Genomic DNA, 21434 nt, shown 5'->3' on the forward strand with positions numbered 1-21434 from the left:
ACAAATACCTGAAATTAATAACCAGCTCAGGCCTGGTGAATCAGTTACTATCACAAAAAAAAAAAAAAAAAGAGAATTAGATTGCTCCCTAGGCACTACCAAGGCTTCACAATTTCTGTTTTGCAATTCTTTTGAGAACACTGAAGGATCCTCTGGAGCTGGAAAAGGACTGATTTAAAGGATTTATAGGCTGATTTAAAGACGCAGGCTGCTTCCTCTAGAAAGCAGTGCAGTGCAAGCAAGAAGACTTTTGTACCACACCACGCCTTTTAAAGAGATTTTCTAAACTTAATGGTGGAAATTCCTGATAGCTTTGAAGATCTCCAGTAAAAGAATTTCTTCCATAAACATTACTAATTTCTGAGAACTGAGTAAGGAACACAAACTCTCCTGTTAAATAACAGTGATTGCTTATAGGTCACAGCACTCTGGAATGGGATGCGACAGGTTTCATTTTGGTATTTAGAAAGAGAAAGATAAAACACATCCCATCATTTTATTTCCTAGCTTTAGGTTGGGTTAGAGTATTTTCCTGTACCAGAACTTGTGGTCAATTCCTGTTCATCTATAATAGTGCAGTAGACATGTACTGCCCTAATGATTTGCAGAAAACATTCGTAATTAAAATATTCCTACAATCACAATTTTCTTGATCTGATGGAATGACAGATTTGAGAGGTTTAAAAGACACTTGCAGGCTATTTTATGGTTCTGGTGCTTAGCTATAAATAATATAAGCTCATAATATACACAAGAGATAATTAAGTATTTGCAATAAACTATTAACTAACTATTTGAAATGTGGGGATGACAAACTCTGTTATTTGCTATAACACAGTACTTACTTGTAGCCATCTCTAATGAAAGTGGCTGGTGGCAAAGGAAGTTGTTCTATTTTAGGAGGAACAGCCCAAGAAGGCCTGAAAACACAGGCATCTGGTATCTTCAGAGGTAAGAGGCACTGACTTGGCAGTATCTTCAGTGGAGCAAATACAGAGGAGCCCACAAATGGCTGAAATGATGGAACTTTGTGCACATACGAAAAATCCTGTAATATCCAAGTGACATTGTTTACAACACCATGGTAAGGTTGAACTGTACGTTTACACAACTATTTTTCATTAAAACTTGCTGTACTGTTTGAACCCTCTACAACTGTTTTTTTCCCCATAATTAAGTATATTTATTCATTCTACAAAATATTCAACAGCTGATCCTTCAAGGAAACTCAGCTGAGGATCCTCAGTACACTAAGACACACTATTTTATCTAATGCCAGCACATTTCAGTTAGACTACACTCATTAAGGATTGAAAAGCCAATGGTGCACTGAAATATTCACATTATCTAACTTAAGGCATCTACTTTAGGCACTTTAGAGGTTGATCTTTGCAAGATTTCTACGCTCATAAGGAGAGGTTGAGCCACATAGCAATAAAAATTTATTTGCCCTTAAGTCAGCCTCTTGAAACAACCCCCACACTGGGAATTAATATAATCCAAACAGTAACAGTGCACACTTTGCATTAGCACCGCTCCTAGTGCTGGACAGACATAATAAACCAAACACAATATTAAATATGAATATAAATGAAGTTCAGTCAAACTGGACTTCCAATGACTGTTATGCTTGTTTGCAGATAATGATGACAAGAACTTGAGCCAGAGTTTCTAAAGCTATGCCCTTTTTCTTTCAGAAGAAAAGAACTAGTCCTTTTGGCGCACTACTGCAAAGTAAAAATAATTATTAAAATAACAGCAATCTCTCAGAATTCCAGATTTAACTTCTCATTAGATATTTCCATTTTTCCCTTACACTCTGTACAGCATTGAGATGAGAAATGTGTGGATTACTATCTCCAGCTGCTGAATACTCAGCAGAAGAAATCTACTTACACGTTCTCAAAATGAGCAGCAATGGGTTTAGGTGCTTGTTTCCCCCACTGGTGTATATGAGCAGGTGTGACACACTTAGAAGCAGAGTAAACTGTGCTTGTTGGAGATGTTATCAGGCAAAAATAGAATGTATAGTTTAATACTCCTAAAACTGTTGTGAGGGAGATTAAAGTACTTCCAACAGCAATGACACCCTAAAACCTGTTCCCAGTCAAAGACTTGCAGCAGACCAAGTCACAGTACAGATTCTCTGCCCAGGGCCAAATTATTCTAGTTTTAGCAAGTAGTTTACTTGCAAAACAGAATAAAACAAAGCAAGGTCTGTTACAAACCTTGTTAAAAACTTACTTCAGTAATTATATATACTTACTTCTATATAGACAGACAAACTCTATACAAAGAGAGTGGACAACAGTAAAGCATTTAAAGGAAGCTTTTTCCCATCATGCCTTCAAGTTATCAAGTCAGGACAGAAGGAAGAATAGGTCTTGCAATAACAAAGCAGACTTTCCAGGTGGCTGGCTGTCTTCAGGAGGGGGATTAGGGTTAGGGTGCTAATTTCCTCACGCTTCTGACTGGTCACAATTTGTTGTTATCCAGAGACATAAACCTCAACTGCAGCAATCTTACTTTGTCCCATGGATATACCTGAATGCAGAAAGTTACCCTGTGGTTCACCTGTGCTTCACTTTTGGTCTGCCTAAGTTATTTCAGTGGTGCTATGCAGGAAAAAATTTCTCATTCACAGCTGACTGAATCATTTACACTTTGGCAAGACTATGTTTCAGTATTCTCATACTGAGTTATAGCCACTTCTAGTCCACACAACTACAAGCTTTTGTGTGTAGCTCAATCAGCAGTGCCAATAACCAAAGCAAGCCCTCAGCTACTGTCAGCACTCAGGGAGGGAGCTGGTGCTGAGGGAGGAAATCTCTGCACAGACAGAAGGAACAGGTGGTGGCAGATTAGGGACAGTGTGGGCCTGAAGGAGAGGAATTAGGTTATAAAAATCAAAGGTCAGGGAATACCAGGAAGACAGTTTTTGTGTGTATCTCCCTACTGAATATCTGCGAACAAAAAAGCTTGCACTGCTGCAGAACAAGGAAAAGCGCACTTTAAATTAAAAAACTCTCAGCCTATGTGCATGGAAAAATGATAAAAGATAACTTCTGACAAAAGTGATAAAAATTTGGCCAAAGAAGTTAAGGGATGCAAAATGCACACAATCAGGCAGGATGACTTTAACCTACCTGTTGACCTGTGCTAAGGATGGAACAATGAAATACATATCAATGTAGACCAGGTGCTTATGTTAAGTCTATTTATGTGATGCTATGGAAAAATGGATACATCTGGATATGTAAAGCAGGGGAGGTGAGTACTAGTACCCCATAGCAGAGTCCCCATTTAAAAATATTTCTTTACTCAGATACACTATAGGACTCAATAGAGGAGTAACTATGTGACATTACCTGACCTGTGTTATACAGAAAGTCAGATAAGAATGGTCCCATCTGGCCTTAAAACTTGTGAAGTAACATCAGCTGAAGAAGAAACAGAGCAAGTTCAACCCCTGGGCTTTCTCAGTGATTTTCAACCCTAACCAAAAAAGGCAACATTTCAGAGAGAAAAAGGCAGCCTTTCTACATGCATGATTTTATCCTAGCTGCATCCCCAGAGACTGGCAGCAAGGAGTGGCTATACATAAAAGGTACAGAAAAATTATCTGAAGAAATAAATCATTTAAAAGCTACACACAAGTACCATGTTTTTCAAATATGTTCACTCTTTCTGTTAGGAATAGGGCTCATTTCACATACAGTACTGTTTGTTTCCTGAGAGCACCCAGAAACATTACAATCATAAAATTACACCTATTATATGAGAAGAAAAGTGCCTATAGTTAAAATCAGAGAATCAATTATAAGCTCTTTTACTAGATAAGTTTTCTCTTTTTTTTCCAACTAAAGACCAATACAGACTTTATATGGCACTAATTTCCATTTGTTAAAGTAGGCTGCTAGGCACACTACAGGTGACTTGTTTATTAGAATACAAACATATGAAGGTGAGATTATGATAACAACCCCCATATGGTATGTTACCTTGATTTCTTCAGGTTTAGGGCTACCTAATCCATCTTCCACCTCCATTTTGAACTCAGCAAGCTGTGCTGGAACCATGCTGACCATGGGACTTTCCATCATTCCCAAGGTGGTTACCGTCTCTGAACTTATTCCATCTTTGTAACTCATTACTGGTGAGAAGGCAGGGTGTTGTTCTAAAGAAGGTGGAGTTGGGAACATCCTCTGGAGATCTGCCACAGCTGAATATGATGAAATAATGCACCGTTAATCATTACGATATGAATTCTCAAGAAAGTTCAATAAAACAAAAGGGGTTACTCAATACCAGCTCTTGTTTTGTAGGTTAAAACCTAGTAAAGATTCTACAGACTTAGTACAGTTCTGATACCTGCATAACTCTAGACTTAGATGTTAATTTCTAGGGATACATTAAAAAAATTCCTAGGGATGCTCCACAAACTTGCTGCTTAGCAGAAACAGCAAACTGGTATACACACAACTTTAAACAAACAGGTTTTTTAATAATAAAAAAAATAACATTCTTAACAGAAAAGATTAATTGAAGTGAATGGAAAGTTCACCCCAGAAACCGTTACTAAGGAAATAGAATAGTTTCTTCCCTTTTTTAGGGCAGACACTGAATCCATGGAATTAGCATGCACTTAGCTTTGTTTTTCCACTGACACACAGTCATTGCAGCCTCATTTGGTCCATAGCAACGTAACTACTGACAAAAAAGACAGGCTACTGTTGCTAACACAAACAGGAGCAATTCTGCTTAGGAATCAGACTGCCAGGCATCCAAAAGCAACGATACTCAGAGAAAGCTGCAAAAATATAATTCTGTATCACAGGACATTGAGCCACAAAAATCCCTAAATGACTGCCTGGTAAATTAACACAATGTAGTAATCCATTACATATTTTATTTAAGTAAAAAGCAAAACAAAACAAAACACAACAGAAATTCTTAATAAAATACAATTGCAGACTATGCAAACAGAAATCAGTACATCCTGTATTTTCTACCAGTTAGACTCTTTTCCTTTCAAGCCACCAGCTTCCATATCAATTCTGCTCAAACTTCAGAATGTCTGCAACCTTTTCCTTACTTGAATTAGGACAGTTGCTCTCCTGACTTAACAGTCTGGTGAATTTGTTGTTAAAACACTCCAATCAGCACAAGGTAAACTCTTGCTAACTGCCCAACACACTGCCATCCCTAGACACAGCATCTAGTCCTAGCTGCTAGGACACAAGGACAGAGATCTCTGTATTCAGTAAATTTTGCAGTCAAAAGATTATGGAAAATTGATAAATGAAGAATAATACAGATGTATTTCTGACTGGAAAATTCTCAGTTGTGGAAATCAAAACCAGTGAAACACAGTGTGAGCCTCAAAAACTAATTGGAAAGGACAAAATACGGGATGGAGTTAAAATTACATACAGTATAAAAAAAGAGCTAACAGTTCTGTTGTTGTAGGATGCTGCAACCACAAGACCTGTCTCCACTCTAACTTAATTTTGTTCTTTTGTGCAAAGAGATGAGGCAGTCAGCCTCCTGTTTAATTCTTTAGACAAAGTGAAGCAGTTTGAATGGGTGAAGTGCCCCCAGAAACAGCGGTGAACGCTGAACCCAACTGTTTCACAGCCTGGAGCAGCACAGTAAATTAATTGGCAATGGCTTATTTCTACTCAGTTTCTTTTTCATTTCTCAGCCTTGCTGTGAATGAAGACTTGAAAACAACTTAGTGTGGTCCTGATAAAGGATTAGTAAATGCTGAAAACAGTTTCAATGGAATGGAAAAAAACATTTTCCATCCAATGCTAGTACAAAGTATAATCTTCAGGACACCACTTGGATTAAGTACTGCCTCTGTTTTTCAAAGAGAAGTGTGCTTTAGGAAGTAGAGAAATGGGACAGGAAAAAGGGTTAAAACACAATGCAGTCAGCAGGACTTTACTATGATGTGTAATGCATTTCATTTCCCTGCAGATACTGTTGTGTCTGGACAGCTGCTGTCAAGGGGAGAGAGCTACAGAACAGAAGTGGAGTGTATGTATTTAACTTATTTCATGCAGCTCTACAGTATATATTTGGCTCATATTCGAGCCCCAGTTAGCAAAATTCTGCAGTGTGGAGTCATAAAAAAAGTTTAATTACAAAAAATCCCCAAACTCTACAGCAACGGGCTAACTATCATTATTCATTTTCATATGTGTCATGCTTGAAAAAGGTTTGCATATTTTAAAAAGCTATGGATCAACTAAACCTGTCAAAATCCAATCTCTGTATACTCCAGACTTGTACATTTGAGTAAATCAGCACAGCTTTTATGGGTCCATAAAACTCTGACTCATCTCCTTCACACTGTTGTGTTTTTTTTCCCCTCAATTTGTCCTCGTTACCAGCTAAAGTTAATGAGAAAGCAGTAAAGAATGATTTGCAGTTAGACTTGATTTCTGCTTGTATAGGCCACAAAAATCAAGCATTCTTCCTTCTTACTGCTAAGTAAATTGTAATTCATTATCTGACTGGTTAGTATCACACAAGAAATTCTCATCTTCCTCTTCCCACGCATGCTAACACACATACACAGAAATCTCAGGAGAAATGCTATCTATGGAAATAATGCAAGAAAATCCATACATCAGAGTAAAAGCTGTAATTTTCAGAAGTTGTTGGCACAGTCCTCACAAAAGAGCCCTAATGCTTTAATTTGCATAATACATTTTAGTACACAGTTCTGTTTCTGCTTTCCCTGCACTTCCCTTATTTGTGCTACACGTGTAGCACCTGCACAAGCATCCTTTCTACCCGTAAACATCCCCAAGACATTTACAATGTGTCTTCAGTTAGAAGCCAGAACTTTTATTGTATTCTAGGTTTCCCCACACCTAAATTAAATCCTGAAGGTGATTTTAGTCTGAATTCATCATACATCAAATGCATACCATATGTTGCAAGTCACACCTTTACATTCTGAATAGAATCATTTATACTAACAGATGCAGGAATGCTGTAAACAAATAAATGAGATTAAACACTGGTTTGAGATTACAAGGGACGTTTCTTAATGAAGAATTTTAACAGCTCCCTTCCGTGTCTGTATTACAAGAGAACAGTGTCAGAAGCAGAGCATCTCTAACTTCTGTAGGCACATTAAAAATGTATGCCAATATTACCATCCAGTGTTTTCATTAAAATACACTTACCCTATTTTACTATTAGCATCTAGCAATCACAGAACAAAATAAGCACACTGGCTCTTAGTTCCGAGTAAGTGACACTACAAACCTTCTAAAAAAAGGCAGCGTGGTAGCTAATAAGATTTTAACTGTCAACAAAGCAGTAATCAGTTGCTGCTACTTACTTGGTGGGTAAGGTACTGCTGTTCTGCCATCCTTCCCCACAGGGCGTTCCTCAGACCCTACTGCAGGCATTTTTGACGACCGAAGAGCTGGTGAGACAGCCTAAAAGCAGAATCATTACGTATCATAACAAACACATGAAACAGAGAAATCAAAAGCTATTAAAATTAAAAACTCTGAGATCTAACAAAAAACATCTGAAGTGCAGTTTCTATGAAAACACAGAACAGGGAGAAGTGGTAAATAAACTGGTGTTGGAATACTTGTAAAGTATTGCCAAGAACTAGATGCCAGAGTATTAAGCCAGGTTATCTACTACCAGTCAATTTGGGATTCTGCTTTGTAACATTATGGCTATATTAGATTAAGCTTAAGAAGAATCTTGATTACTTTTTTTCCTGGAAATTGATGTAAATATGCTTATCCCTCTGTATTTCCTGATTTCCTTTTGTATCTCCTAATTACCTTCCTCTTTGCAAAGCATAAACTGCTTATCAGCACAGAAAGGAACATGCTTCCAGGAGTTACTTAAATAACGCTGAATTTATTTTGATTTGGGCAAACAAGGCAAAAGAACAAACCATCAGTTAATGAAACTATGATCTTCTCCACAGCTCTAAGAAACACAAAATACTGACAAAAATTGAAGACATTAAAATAGATTTAATACAGTTAAGGGGCAACTACACTACTTTACCTCAGGAAGCAATCTTACAGCTTGTCTCTGCACGACTATGACAGCAAGTTAGCTGCATTTTCCTCAGAGTTCCCCAAGTGACTGAAAATCCATCCGATGAGACATGCTTCGATGTTACCTAAGTGATCTAATATTCCCAAGCTGTACTCAACCATTTCTCTTTATAGAACCTCCTTAAAGGATTACTCTGTCTGCTTTTAATTCTTCCTGGTTTAACAAACAAACAAACAAAAAAACAACCAAGCTTGCCTGCCTAGAAACTCTCCCTCGTATCTATTGGGGTAATTGTTTCACCCTAGGATTGCACCATCCTTCTGCCTTTCTGTTTTTCCTTTTGTCAGGATTTAAATAAATGGAACACTCCATCAATCAAAGACTTACACCAAGCTCATCTTCATCTGAATTATCAAAAATATTATCTAGATCATGAAGTGATGGTGCAAGATCTGTCACCTGTGTGAGGCTACCAGAGCCTACTCGGCCTGCAGCATTGTCTTGTCGGGTATCTGTCAGGAAGAAAGGAAATAATTAGTGAAAAACAGGAGCAAATTCTAAATCTCACCCTAAACAGAAAAGAGCCAACATGTCACTGATGACCCTTTTTTCTATGACGTAGCCCAGAATTATCCTTGCATCAAGTTTTAAGCAAGGACAAAAGGTCAACTGGGAAATAACAAATGTAGCTACTGTTGAACTTTATTACTCTAAAAACTATTTGGATTGTTATAAAAAGGACAAGTGGAATCAAGCTCCATAACAGAAGCTGCCCAGAACTCTCATGTTCCAGTGAAGTGTTCAGTATATAAACTTTTCCTTTGGGATTTCATGGTGAGTAGTTTTGCTTTACAGAGTGCTTTTACTCACCAGTCTTAGGAGCAGAACTGAAAATAGACATGGCATCTTTTCCATCAGGGACTGGTGTAGAATGACCTGTTGCAGGGATTTCCTTGGTTCCAATTCCATCTTCTGACTACAGAAAAATTCCAAGAATTTTTTAATGGATGTTAATTCAATCTATGTAAGAACAAATGTTGTACTATTGGTTTTCCTATGTCTAGCTAAAGTCAGAGCTCTCAATTAAATATTTTATGAAGCACAGAATGTTTTAAGAAGGGAAAAAAACACACTGAGCTGCTGTTTACCTGCGTATCAGGAAAAACATGATGTATTATTGAGCATCATGAACTCCATACACATCAGCTGACTTCAACAGGCAGTATAGAAAATCAGCCACCCAGTTTCTCTAGAAAATACATCTAGAATGTTAAGCATGGTGGCTACCAACAAGTACAAATGAGTGCACTGCCACAGAATGAAACAGTTCCATAATGGACAAGATACAAAAAAAAAATCATGTTTATGGGGTAAACAATGGCCAATGAATGGTGATCAAATTGTTTTGGAAGATGACCTCTAAGGAAACATTCAAACTGCTATCACATCCCTATCACAAATCCTCTCAGGAACAGGCTTAACTAATTTTGGACAATGGAAGAAAGATGGATTTGGGCTGGAGAGATCTAAGCTTTGCAGTGAGGTTATATGTCAAGTTCAAGAAAGTAAGAAAAAGGTCCAGCAAATTCTTTTGTCTCTACAAGTGAATATAAGTCTTGAAGCATTTTATTTCTTGGCTTCAATCTGGAACACACCACTAGTCAAGCTGAATATATTCAAAAAGGATGTGTTCCCTGCAGAAGCAGTCATCATACAGAAAAAGGGATGGTAGCAAATAGCATGCTTAAATGAACCTTTTATTCCTGTGTGCCTGGACAGGAAAGAAATGCATAATCCCTTTAAGTTTGACCTGTGCAATGGGTTTGTGTCCTCCTGAGAGCTGCAGGACAAATACTGTGCTATGTTATTATTATCCTTATAAGAATGTTAATGATAAAGACTCTGGATGTATATGTTACCTTGTTCTTTTTCAGCAGGTCTTTTTCAGCCACAAGTTTGCATTTTTTATTGCCGGTGAAGCTGTACTTTATATCACCATCTTCAAAAGTGTAAGGATCACTAGCATCTCCCAAACCTTCCCCTGGCTGTTGTATTAGAGGCAAGGGGTCAAGATAGCTCAGTGTCTGCACTGATTTCTGTTCTTCCAAAATCTTAAACCGTTTATTAGGTTGTGCTAAGAACCTGAAAGCAAAAATAAGGAAGTAAACCAACCCAACACAAAACAAAACATGCATATCTTTTACAGCACAGAGAAATAGTAGCTCTTAAGATCTGTAGCTGTCACACACATACACGACCCATGTCTCATTCCTTGATATAGCAAGAATACATTTTTCCTCAAATAAAGGATGCATTTGCCTACGTTTAGTATTAAACACCACACTATATTAAGAATTTTTACTTCAGGACAATGTGAATTTTCAGGACAGTGAAATATGTCACTAAATCACAATACTTAGAAGGACACATAACCTTGTCAGCCTCAGAAGTTCAACAGTAATTACCAAAATTAACGTCGTCATAATTAAAAGAAAATTCTACAATCAATTCTAGCTTAACCGTTTTCATTAAATCCTCTTCGCTGCACTTTTTTTTTTCAATTGCTAGAATGCAGAAATAATTCAAGCCTGCAAAAAATCAATTCAGATTTGCAGGCTGAAGTTGACATGATGTATCTTTACAGAAAAGGAAAGACGTTAAGAAAATAAAGCTAAAAAAAAGCTAAAAAATCATAAATGTTTAAGAAGTTTGTATTCCTTATTGAACAAGATGCTGCTTGTCAGAATCTGTAGTTTATTCTAAATAAAGTAGCATGTATAAGAGATTACAGTTCAGTTTTCTCTATGTACAGAGAAGGCACTACTGCTTTCAGTTTCTATGCTACAGAGACTAAAGACCAGTGGTGTTCCCCAGGGACCACTGGTTCCCAACGTTACTGAATCCATTCCTGTTTAACGTCTTCATCAGACATAGATGAAGGGATGGAGTGCACCCTCAGCCGGTTTGCTGACAACACAGCGCTGGGAGGAGTGGCTGACACACCAGAAGAATGTGCTGCCATTCAGTGAAACCTGGACAGGCTGAGAGCTGTGTGGAGAGAAATCCTGTGAGGTTCAAGGAAAGTGCTACACCTGGGGAGGAGCTGCCCAGCAAGGTGGGAGACAAGGTATCCTCCTCTGGAGATTTTCAAAATCTACCTGGACACTGTCCCATTCAATCCACTGCAGGACCTACTTTAGTAGTGGGGTTGGACTCCACGATCCCCAGAGGTCCTTTCCTAACCCTGTGATTCTGTGTAAAGCTCCTATCAAGTTCAAAGACCAGATACTGGCTTCACAACACTGATGCCAAAATAAATAGATAGAAAGATAGATAGATAAATAGATAGATAGATAGAGAGAGAGAGAGAGAGGCAAGCATTGTTCTATAATACTGTATCTGTTATTACATCTAGAAAATGCAATTTTAAAATCACACGATTGGACAAACAACACTGAATTGCTTCTAAAGTGCAATAAAGAGCATCTCACTTGCAGTAACCAAACATTTACATAGCTGTAAGGGTGCATAACTGAGCACAGCTTTCATTTTTTTTTGAATGATCAAAAGACGTAAGCATAATGGAACTCTTATAGATTACTTTGATAAAGGTGTTTTTAAAAAGATGCACGGGTGGTTACAGTGTCCAACCGAAAGCCAGGTGAGAAAAAAAAAGCATACTACAACAGCACATTTCTACTCAAGTATCAGCGTTAACTCCATCATAGGCTATCTTTAATGCTACAGGGAAGCCTTCTACTTGTTGCAGAATTTTTATTAATAAATCACACGAGAAAAATACTATCACTAATCTCTCTTCAATAGTTACCTTCCTACAAATACCCATTAAACAAAATATCAGAGAGAAGTTCTGTCTTCTCTGCTCACATCATCCCTTGGGTTTTGGTACCATGAGTGAATTCAAAGCATACAAATGAAGAATTTAATCATGGTTAGAATTTAATAAAGGCACCAACTCAGGCCAATTTGCACTCTTACCTTTTCAGTGCATTGCTGTCTGAGGTCTCTTCTACCTTGGCATCATATCTCTCACACGGAAGATCAGGTGGTCTGAATTCTAGATCATCGCTTGATGGGACGCTATAGGTCCTCCACATATCTAGTGACTCATTGTTCTGAATTATCCCACAGTATAATGCTGTCTCACTAACCTCTGCCATCAGAGGTAACCTTTGTCCAACAAGAACTGTCCTCTCATCTAAGCTGGGCAACGGCTGAAGCTCCAGCCCACTGCCATAGAGTGCTGGGTTTACAGGTACAGAAGGTGGGTCCAGATTCTCTGCTTCCTGACCTCTTGGCTGGGGGCTAAGTGTGGGAGGCAGAGGGGAAGAAGGGGAATGGGGTGAATCCATAGGATTCATATTCATTTGCTTGCTCGGATTTCTAGCAGGTATAGACAGCGGCTTCTCATATTTTCTGGAATTAGGGACTTCTAAAGAGGGTTCCATTCCTGCTAATCCCAGTTTCTGCCCTGATGTGTCCTGCTCCACACACAGCTCTTCAGTCACAGAGGGCCGATGGTGAAATGGCATCATAGGCCTTTTTTGCAGTTTCTCTCCTTTGTCCTGTCTTTCTGTTGCTTTGTGCTTCGAAGAGGCAGGAGGTGGCAATGCTGAGGATGATGATGCTCCCACACCGAACCCTGGTTGATTTATCGTTGGGGGGCGGCTGGAACCAGCAGCACAACGCTGTTTGAAAACCTTGTGCCTGAAAACAGAGACAAAAGCAAATCATTGCATGGTTTATACTGTTATCTGCTCTAATGGAAAGAAGCCCAAAGAGGAGCACCAAGAAATCTCATATCTATTGCTGATCTCTTAAGAGATTCTGGAAATGCCACATGATCTGTACCAGGCAGCACCCAACTTGGATGCAGCATCTCTGATCTATAAAATAGAGAATGGCAGCCCCCAGAAAACAGAATTCAAAGCAAACAAGCTTTAGGATTTATGAAAGCTTAATGCTTCTATTATGGAAGGTAATGTAGCAATAACTAACTAACTAACTAAATAAATAAATAAATAAATAAATCAGGCTACTGTTGTTTTCAATTAACCTAAAGAAACACAGCCTTTTAAGTGAAATGACTGCTGGGGAACTGAACCAAGACTCTTGTTCGAAATAGAGATCTGAATTGGTTTGGTTACGTTCACTGAGGCAATACACAGCAAAATGCCTTCATGTCAGTTTCCTCCTGATAAGGTTAAAAAATGAAAGAAAAAAAAAAAGAAAGAGCATATTCCATAAAATAAGCAACTATGAATTGAAAGTATGAAAGTATGAATTGAAAGTATGAATAAGTAGTTGAAGGCATACAAAAACAGAAATCCTCTAACATGAAAACTTATAACAATGTTAAGATAAACTATACTATCTCAAATAAAGTGGACTACTAGACTGAAGAAAACTAATTCTGCTTCTATGACTTAGTTACAAAAGCATCCAAGTTTGGCACAGTGGCTGCCAAATGGTACAAACACAATCAACTGTACTGCATCTTTTCCCTATAACCATCTCAGGTTGTGTGGTGTTGTCCTGGTCTTATTTGTGTTTGTTTTATTAGTGTTACTGGGAAATATTACACCACAGAACATCCTTAGCACAGCACTCACGTGGACCTAATGCCCTAGAAACTGCAGGTGTGCCTTAAGCATGTGCTTAGCTAAGTTCCACTGGGTTCATTCTCCATTACTCACCATGCGAACGGGACTACAGAACTTGACTACAGCAGACAGTCTGTTTTTCAAGACAGAAAGCTGGGTCTATAGAAGACTGAACTTGGTGAGTATCAAACAATCCCATATTTGAGATCCTATCTGCGTTTGCACTCACATTTATACAGTACTCACAATGGCCACATTGATGACTAAGGCAATTATACTGATATGACAGTGTATGTCCAGCTTCTTCACCTACACAGAAGTCACATGGCACACATTTATTGCTGTCTGAATAAGCATAAGCACTGTAAGCATAACATTTCAGTTTCCCTGCTGCTGTGTTTACTAACTCCAGCATGACGATGCCATCAGTGGAGGAGTTAAGAAACTGATTGAAATTGCAAATTTCAACCTCTCTACAGATTCAGATATCAATTTTCTCCTATTGGTTCTCCAAGCTTTCCAGGCAAGGCTGGACTTCAGTTTTTCTATACAGAACACTTGGCATCTTGACAAAACATTCATTTGTTCCACATTCCTGAGTATACATACAGCCAACAGATAATCAGGGCTAAAGAATGAGGCTGCAGAAGAGCAACATTTTCACTTCAGACAGCACATGCTTCACATACTCAACACTCTGCTTTCCATGTGACACACAATCCCTTTGCATCCCTTTATTTCTTCTTCCAAATCCACAAATAAGAGCCTGCTTTGCAAGAAGCCAAACAAGGGTACAAGGATGCAATCAGGCTTTCCAGTTTTCTAAACAACAACCCTGCAGTGATCAATGGATGATATATTCCTAGATTTCTCTGTACAGTTGGATCTGCACAGAAAGCCCTGCACGGATGACTGTGACAGGTCAAACATTTAAGAATTTGGTTAGACAATCATTATCAATAACTATAGCATTATTCTCAAGCTTGCCTTACTGCCAAAAGAAAAGGGAAAACCAGCTATGCCACAATCAGTCGAAAAGGTAAAGAATCACTTCAGCCACATCATCAGCTGTTGACTAGTTCCCACAAAACCCCTTTCTTGTAGAATTAAAATAAAACAAATAAAAATACAAACAAAAACCACACAAAATAACAAGCAAGATAACACAGCCAGTTAGTTAGCATGGCAGTGTTTGAGCACATGAATGTAATTTACATCTGTGAATACTTAAAAGTAACTTCTTTAGGTCATAAAAACATTTTTGCAAGTCTAATAAATAGACAGTGACCTCAGGAATTAAGAATTTCAGCAGAAACCATTTCAAAGGAATGTTTCACCAGAAGCAAGTTTTCTGGCCACCACCAGCACCTCTGGAAATTCTAAGAAATGTTTAGTAGGATTGGTGCTGCTGGTTCGCCTCTCCTGTGCAAGTAGAGCTGGAACTCCCAGTGTTCAAAGATGACATATGATTAAATAAACTTCCAAAGTGTTCATTTACTGTGCTGCGATTTCTTTTTATCTGTTCACAGTGGTGACCGTGCTGCAGAGCTGTTCTATTATCCTGGTGCTTTTTTGGTGCCTGGTGAGTCATGGCAGATTGGCTGGAGGGTATACAGAGAGAAAGCCATTCGTAGGGAATTTTTTCATCTTTCTCCAAATGAGCTCCTCAAATCAGAATGCTCTGAAACTCAGGCAAGATGCAAACTCTTTCACTGATCTGTAACAGATGTTTATTAATTCTGAGCCAACTGCATAAGTTGCCATCTGAGCTTCTGCCCCTCTTCATCATAATTTTAGCACTCCACATTTTGGAGCTTTGAAGCTCACATCTCTGAAAAGCCTGAAGGATGAGTTGATTACAAATGAGGAATATTTGAGAGATTCTAGACCTCGCTCTCTAATCTGGGATCATTTTTCCACTTAAGTTGCCTGTGACAAGTAGACAATGATAAGAGATGCTTGTTAATCACCTGAATGTGATTGATGTGCACAGTTTTAGAGTTTCCTCTTTTCTCAGCTAAAACATAACTCACTCCTTAAAGGGTACTTCTATCTGAACTGAACAGTGCTCTTTTAGCATGAGAAACGCTTCCTCTCTTTGAAGCTCACCTGGAACAAGAACAACTGACTCTTTGGACTGGATCCACAAAATCCCAAGAAACGGTATTGTTAGGAATCTCCTCTTCCAAATTTGCAGTTGTAATCTGACTCCTCCTAAGGAACAATTACTTTTAGTAATCATAACACTGTGTAAAGCAAAGGTTTAAACAAACAAACTTGTGTAAATCCACATATGTTAACCTCAAATAAAACTCCTTTCTTCTACTTCATCTCTGAAATATAATTTTTTTATTTAATATCATTTCCCTTTAGTATGTCTAAAAACTTCTAGAAGAGGGTGGTACCAACCCCATATCAGATAGCTTTGTCTGGAGTTTGAGAACAGAAAACAAGAGTCAAGCAATTCAGATTGAATCTGAAAATTCATCTGATACATTCAAACAGGAAGTTGCATGAAAACAATATGAAAATAAGGATTGAGGATACATCATGCCATGAATGTATTTCAAGCAATAAACTAAAAATTTAAGTAATAAAGATCTCTGATGCTAAAAACAATCCTTATCGCCAGGAATTTTAGTCCAGCTTCTTAAATATTACCCTTGGAATTCTAAATATCAAACATACCCTCTTTGTTCTTTAGTCACCCAACTTTCACTCTAGTAACTACAAGCAGAGCTAAAACCTGCAGTCATTAAATCTGAAAACGTGAAGCTAAAGGCACATTGTATAGATTTTTAACTTTGAAGTCTGTCACAGTTAAGAAACACAAATGCAAATGCAATGTGAATAGCATTCAAGAGTTTTCAGCTGAATACAGTAACGAATTTCCTTTGTTGCACTGCAATATCAGCTTTGATTAGTGGCAAAAAAAAAATCTGTCAGGAATAATATCTAAGGCAAAATTGTTAATATTTTAAATACATATAATATGGTATTAATAAGGAGTACTGCCTTACTTGGATTGTGATCTATTGAGAATGCATTCCTTCCAGACACGGTGAACCATATGATTGTGAAATTTTGGAGTAATCTTGCTTGATTTCTTTGGGCTGTGTACACTAACTGTCCCCTCCTGAACTGCTGAATGGCTGATACTGCTCTGAGAGCATCCACTTTCTCCTACAAGATAAATTAAGCAGTTGTTATTTGAAATCATGGGCCATTTTCTATACTCAAGATAAAACCTCAATGAAGAAATGAATGGAATAGCATGACACTACTTCTTTATATTACACCTGAACTGAAATACCAAAATCAAAACTTGCTTCAGTAAAGTCTTACAGTTTAGATGTACACTACTACAGAAACAGTTTAACAGTTGATTGTTCATATATATAAATAACATAACATGTGAGGTTCCCACCTGTACCACACGATAAGAGAAAACACGGAAATGAAAATATTACTCAACACGTTAATAACTTGAAAATTCCAATTTATATTCTGCACTTTCCTTCTGTCTGTGAGACAGAAACCTTATCAGCTGTTGTATAAGCATACGTTTCTTTTTCTACTATGCAATAGGGTTTTGTTTAGATTATCTGAAATCCAAGAGTCATCTCTAAAAGCAGAACCGGGAACAGCAGGGGGAGCTTTAGGCTCATTTGGCTCAGTCACTGAGCACCACTGCACTCTGGATGGAAAGCTAAGGATATACTGCATCTTAACAAGGTCAAATCAGTGTACAGAACACTGCGTCCTTCTGCCTGACACAATTCAGCCTTAAGACTGAAACGCTGGAAGTATTCCCTGCCATACATTGCTACATCTGTCCAGGCAGTTCTGCTGACTTACATTAGGTGACATTCAAAATCCAGCTTTTACAATTGCACACAAGCTACCTAACCTGCTATCTACTTCCATTCTTCTTGCTTACTTTTACTTTCTCCACACAGAAATTTCCTGCTTCTCTTTTCACATAAAATTCTAAGAAAAAAGAGGTGGTAAAAATTATATCCCTACGCATACGGAGGTGAATGACTATCAACTTAGGTGACTGGCTCTCAAATGTTTTACACTGGTTGAGAATTTAATGTATTGGTAATAAAAACAATAAAACACAGATCAAAACTTCAAGAATCAGCATATGTGTCACTTTTCAGGGCAAGATGCTTATATAAAAACACAGTAACTCATGTCTACATTCCATAAGCTAATAGGAGGATATAACTGCCAGTGTGAAAGGAGAAGTGATGACTCTGGTTCTACACCTGAAAAAATCCCATTCAATCGTTGCAGGGGAAAATCATTTCTTTACATACATCAGAGACAACCACAGAAAGTGTGGTGGGAAGAGATCTGAAGATACAATCAAGCTCATCCTCCCTTTTCTTGCTGATCAACTGCAACCTTATTTTAGAAAAAATATTTGACTAACCTGTTCAGTAAGAGAGGGAGAAGGAGGGGGGGAGGGTGGGAGGGAGGAAGGAAGAGGAAGGAAAAGGAAGAAGGAAAAGGAAGGAAGAAGAAACACCAACCCACCCACCCACCTCTCTGCTAGTGGTTGCTTCCCAAAAGCCAATTATTCTAACAGTTCATTATCTTCACTCAGAGAAAGTTTTTTCCCAACGTTTAACCTAGATTTGCTTTGCTCTAGTTTAGATTCATTACACACTGGTTGCAGAGGAAAGATTATTATTTTTCCCCTTTTATGTCTCCGAAGACTGTTAGACTGTCTCTCCTTCAAATTTCTCTTCTCTAGACTAAACAGCCTCAATTCTTTCCATCTTTCCCCGTGGGCTCTGTTTGCAAAAATCTATCATCATTTATACTGTGCTCTTCTGTACTCCATTCAATTTGTCCACATCTTTGCTTAATAATGGTGCTCAAAACTGGACGTGGAACTAAAGCCACATTTTTACCAGCGTGGAGCAGAACTGAAGGATTATTCACATGCTTCAGATTAACCCAGTTTATGTATCCCATTTACCAGTTCTGCACAGCACGTCATGTTTTTCTGATCCATTTCTCCAATTTGTCAAGATCTTTTAAAACAGTAAATGATACAATATAATGGAATCCTTTCATTATTCTCCGGGGAAGCACCAGTTTCATACTGCTCTCTTAAACAACAGCAGAGATCAAACAGAAATTGTGGCTGCCAGACTGAACAGCATTAACATTTTTTTTTAGACTTTAATAGTGATGAACATTGTAAAACATAATTCCCTTGTGATACTATACAAGTTTAACAGGGACCTGAAAATTTTAAAAATCCAATGGCAATTTTTCACATGCCTTCAAAACGTTTTTTTGAACAAAATTTTACTGAGGTTTCTTTTGCTGTGTCTGATAATTCACTTTATTTTCCCCTTTATCATCTCAGGTGCCTGCACACAAACATACATTTCACTCCCCTATGGCTAAGTCCCTGTTTGCACACAGATGTATGACTCCTGCAGTCCTTCATCCTCACCTGAAACTACAATCCAGAAGTAGTTACAGCAAAACCCTTCCAACAACTAATGTTAAGGTCTCATTCATATTTCAGATGACAAAGGACAGTATACTGACATTTAAGGAGCAACCAAATACATGTATTTATTTCTAAACAGGCAAGACATCAAGGATCTAGTGTCACATCCAGTGAGGATGAAGATGGCTTCTGAGATCAGAAGCACCATGGATCCAATTGCTCAGTGGGGCACATTCTATGCAGACAGAAGAGGTGGCAGAGCAGTGTGCAGCTCTCTGTGGGCCAGGTGCAGAGCATGTAAGCTCATGTCAGCCCTCATTTGAGAAGCCAGCTCCTTATCACCATGTCTGGAAGCTTACACATTTCTTTTCAATGGCCCCTATCTAAAACCTAGTGGTGATGGGTAAAAAGATCAGCTAGTATTTGCATATTATTATTATACAAACATGACTAGTTAAAGGCAGTATTTCTAGCTTTGTACAAAAAGAACTACATACTGCTGTATGTTCACTATACCCTTGTATACAACAGTAAATCAACACTCTCAGTCCAAGAAAACCACCACTTCAGAATCACACACAGAATCCACCTTTAGCACTGGCATAATCTAGTCTCCCGTGTATTTGCAATACTGTACAATGCTGATATAGAAAATAAAGCTGAACAGAATTCACAAAGATTCACTTAAAAGTGTTTCTTCTTCAAAAGCGTTCAGTTTTCATTTACCACAGACCTACGGAAAAAGCTGTCTCTTAAATCTCAATCTCTTTCCTATCTTTAATCTGCTACTGTTCACACACTTATCCTCACACACATGAAGATGAAATAGCAACTCCTGGCTGTCAGGCTTATTGCTTACCCATAACAGCCTGCTCTGGAGATGTGGGTGGGGTGAGTGGCATTCCACAGGTACTAGAAGGATCTTTCATGCTTCCAAGCCCCTGCTGCCCCACATTTATATGGCCTCCAGTAGTGGCAACGTTCTGTGACATGGGGATGTCACTCTGGGAGATGAGAACAAAGGCTGAAGGATACACCATCCTTACACCACCTATAATGAAATGGAAAAACAAAAGTCTTAAACATAACATAATGTTCAGCAGCCCTAGCCACTTCCACTCATTTTCAATGCCTATTAGGCAAAAATTATCTGAAATACAAAGAGCTAAGGAATTTTACATGCTAATAAACATTCAACCCTCTATAACCAGTACAGGGATGAAACAAGGAGCTTGATAATGTGAGTAATAGCATGTGGGATACAGGGAGTAAAGAAGCTTGAGGCAAGATAACTAGTCAGATGTTCCAGTGTCAAGAGAGCTACAAGATAGGAAAATTATAATAGCTGATTCTGATTAATTAGATTTTTTTTAAAGTACGTAGAAGAAAATAATGCTCCAGGCAGAATGCTGAAACTTACCAACAATGACTTCAACTGCCACAGGGAAATCACTGTCATATCCCAGCTCTTCTTCCTCTTTCATCCCTTCTTTTTTCTTCAGCACCATAGGGTAAAAATACTGCCATTCTTCCATCAGCTTACGAGTTGCTGGGTCTGACATCTTATACGACTGACCCGTGAGTGTACCATTCAAACCATAAGGACTCACCAAAACTGCAAAATAAGAAATAACAGTGCTTACAGTGTGTACATTTCAATTACATGCCAGCCATTCTCTGCCCAGCTTGGCTCACTATTCCATATCTGTGCCTATTTAAAGTTCTACCTTCAAGGAAAAGCTACAGGAAAATCAGGTAAGGGTGGGAATTTAAGACTGTTACACTACACTAGCTTCATGAATGGCTGTCCTTATTGAGCTAAAAACAGACCTTTTTGCAGTTTATATTAATAATATCCATAACAAATTTATCTAAGTGTATTGGAACAACACACATTGTTAGTGGGATGACCATACATGGAAGTAACAGGAGATAGACATTTAACGAGGTGGACATTTAACAATAGTTTTTACCAGCAACACATGGTATTAAGGCCTTCTCAGTATTAAAAAGGATGGAGAACCAAACCTGAAGCAGACTACAGTTGTGACAAATAGGGATAATGAGTTGCTGAACACAAGTATTTCCATTTAAACTCCATTTTGCTTTTAGATATATTTAAGACAGCAAGGAACCTAGTTTGCTGAAATAAAATCTTGAGTGGTTTAAGAGTGTACTGTTCTGTCAAAACTTCACATCTTGTAATGAAATATTTTTCAACCAAGTTTCTTAGAACACTCATTTTCTAGTCTCTGGGTGTTTCTTCATTTCAGTTTAATTTT

General features: G+C 38.1%; 1 protein-coding gene across 2 annotated transcripts in view; it reads right to left on the bottom strand.

Moving 5' to 3' along the window:
- Positions 1 to 21434, bottom strand: part of MED13L (mediator complex subunit 13L) — a 178407-nt gene that overhangs the window by 27840 nt on the left and 129133 nt on the right. For both annotated transcript variants that reach the window (XM_065738740.1, XM_065738741.1), the window contains 11 exons: positions 20573 to 20767; positions 20012 to 20203; positions 16694 to 16856; positions 15783 to 15887; positions 12049 to 12777; positions 9969 to 10191; positions 8920 to 9025; positions 8437 to 8561; positions 7361 to 7460; positions 4002 to 4222; positions 846 to 1048 (listed from right to left, as the gene is read on the bottom strand). In XM_065738740.1, coding sequence (XP_065594812.1) covers positions 846 to 1048; positions 4002 to 4222; positions 7361 to 7460; positions 8437 to 8561; positions 8920 to 9025; positions 9969 to 10191; positions 12049 to 12777; positions 15783 to 15887; positions 16694 to 16856; positions 20012 to 20203; positions 20573 to 20767 — 2362 coding nt within the window. The remainder of the gene's footprint in view (positions 1 to 845; positions 1049 to 4001; positions 4223 to 7360; positions 7461 to 8436; positions 8562 to 8919; positions 9026 to 9968; positions 10192 to 12048; positions 12778 to 15782; positions 15888 to 16693; positions 16857 to 20011; positions 20204 to 20572; positions 20768 to 21434) is intronic.

The sequence above is a fragment of the Cyrtonyx montezumae genome, unplaced genomic scaffold (assembly GCF_038088225.1).
Source record: "Cyrtonyx montezumae isolate F1298 unplaced genomic scaffold, pur_monq_1.0 scaffold_23, whole genome shotgun sequence".
NCBI lineage: Eukaryota > Metazoa > Chordata > Aves > Galliformes > Odontophoridae > Cyrtonyx > Cyrtonyx montezumae.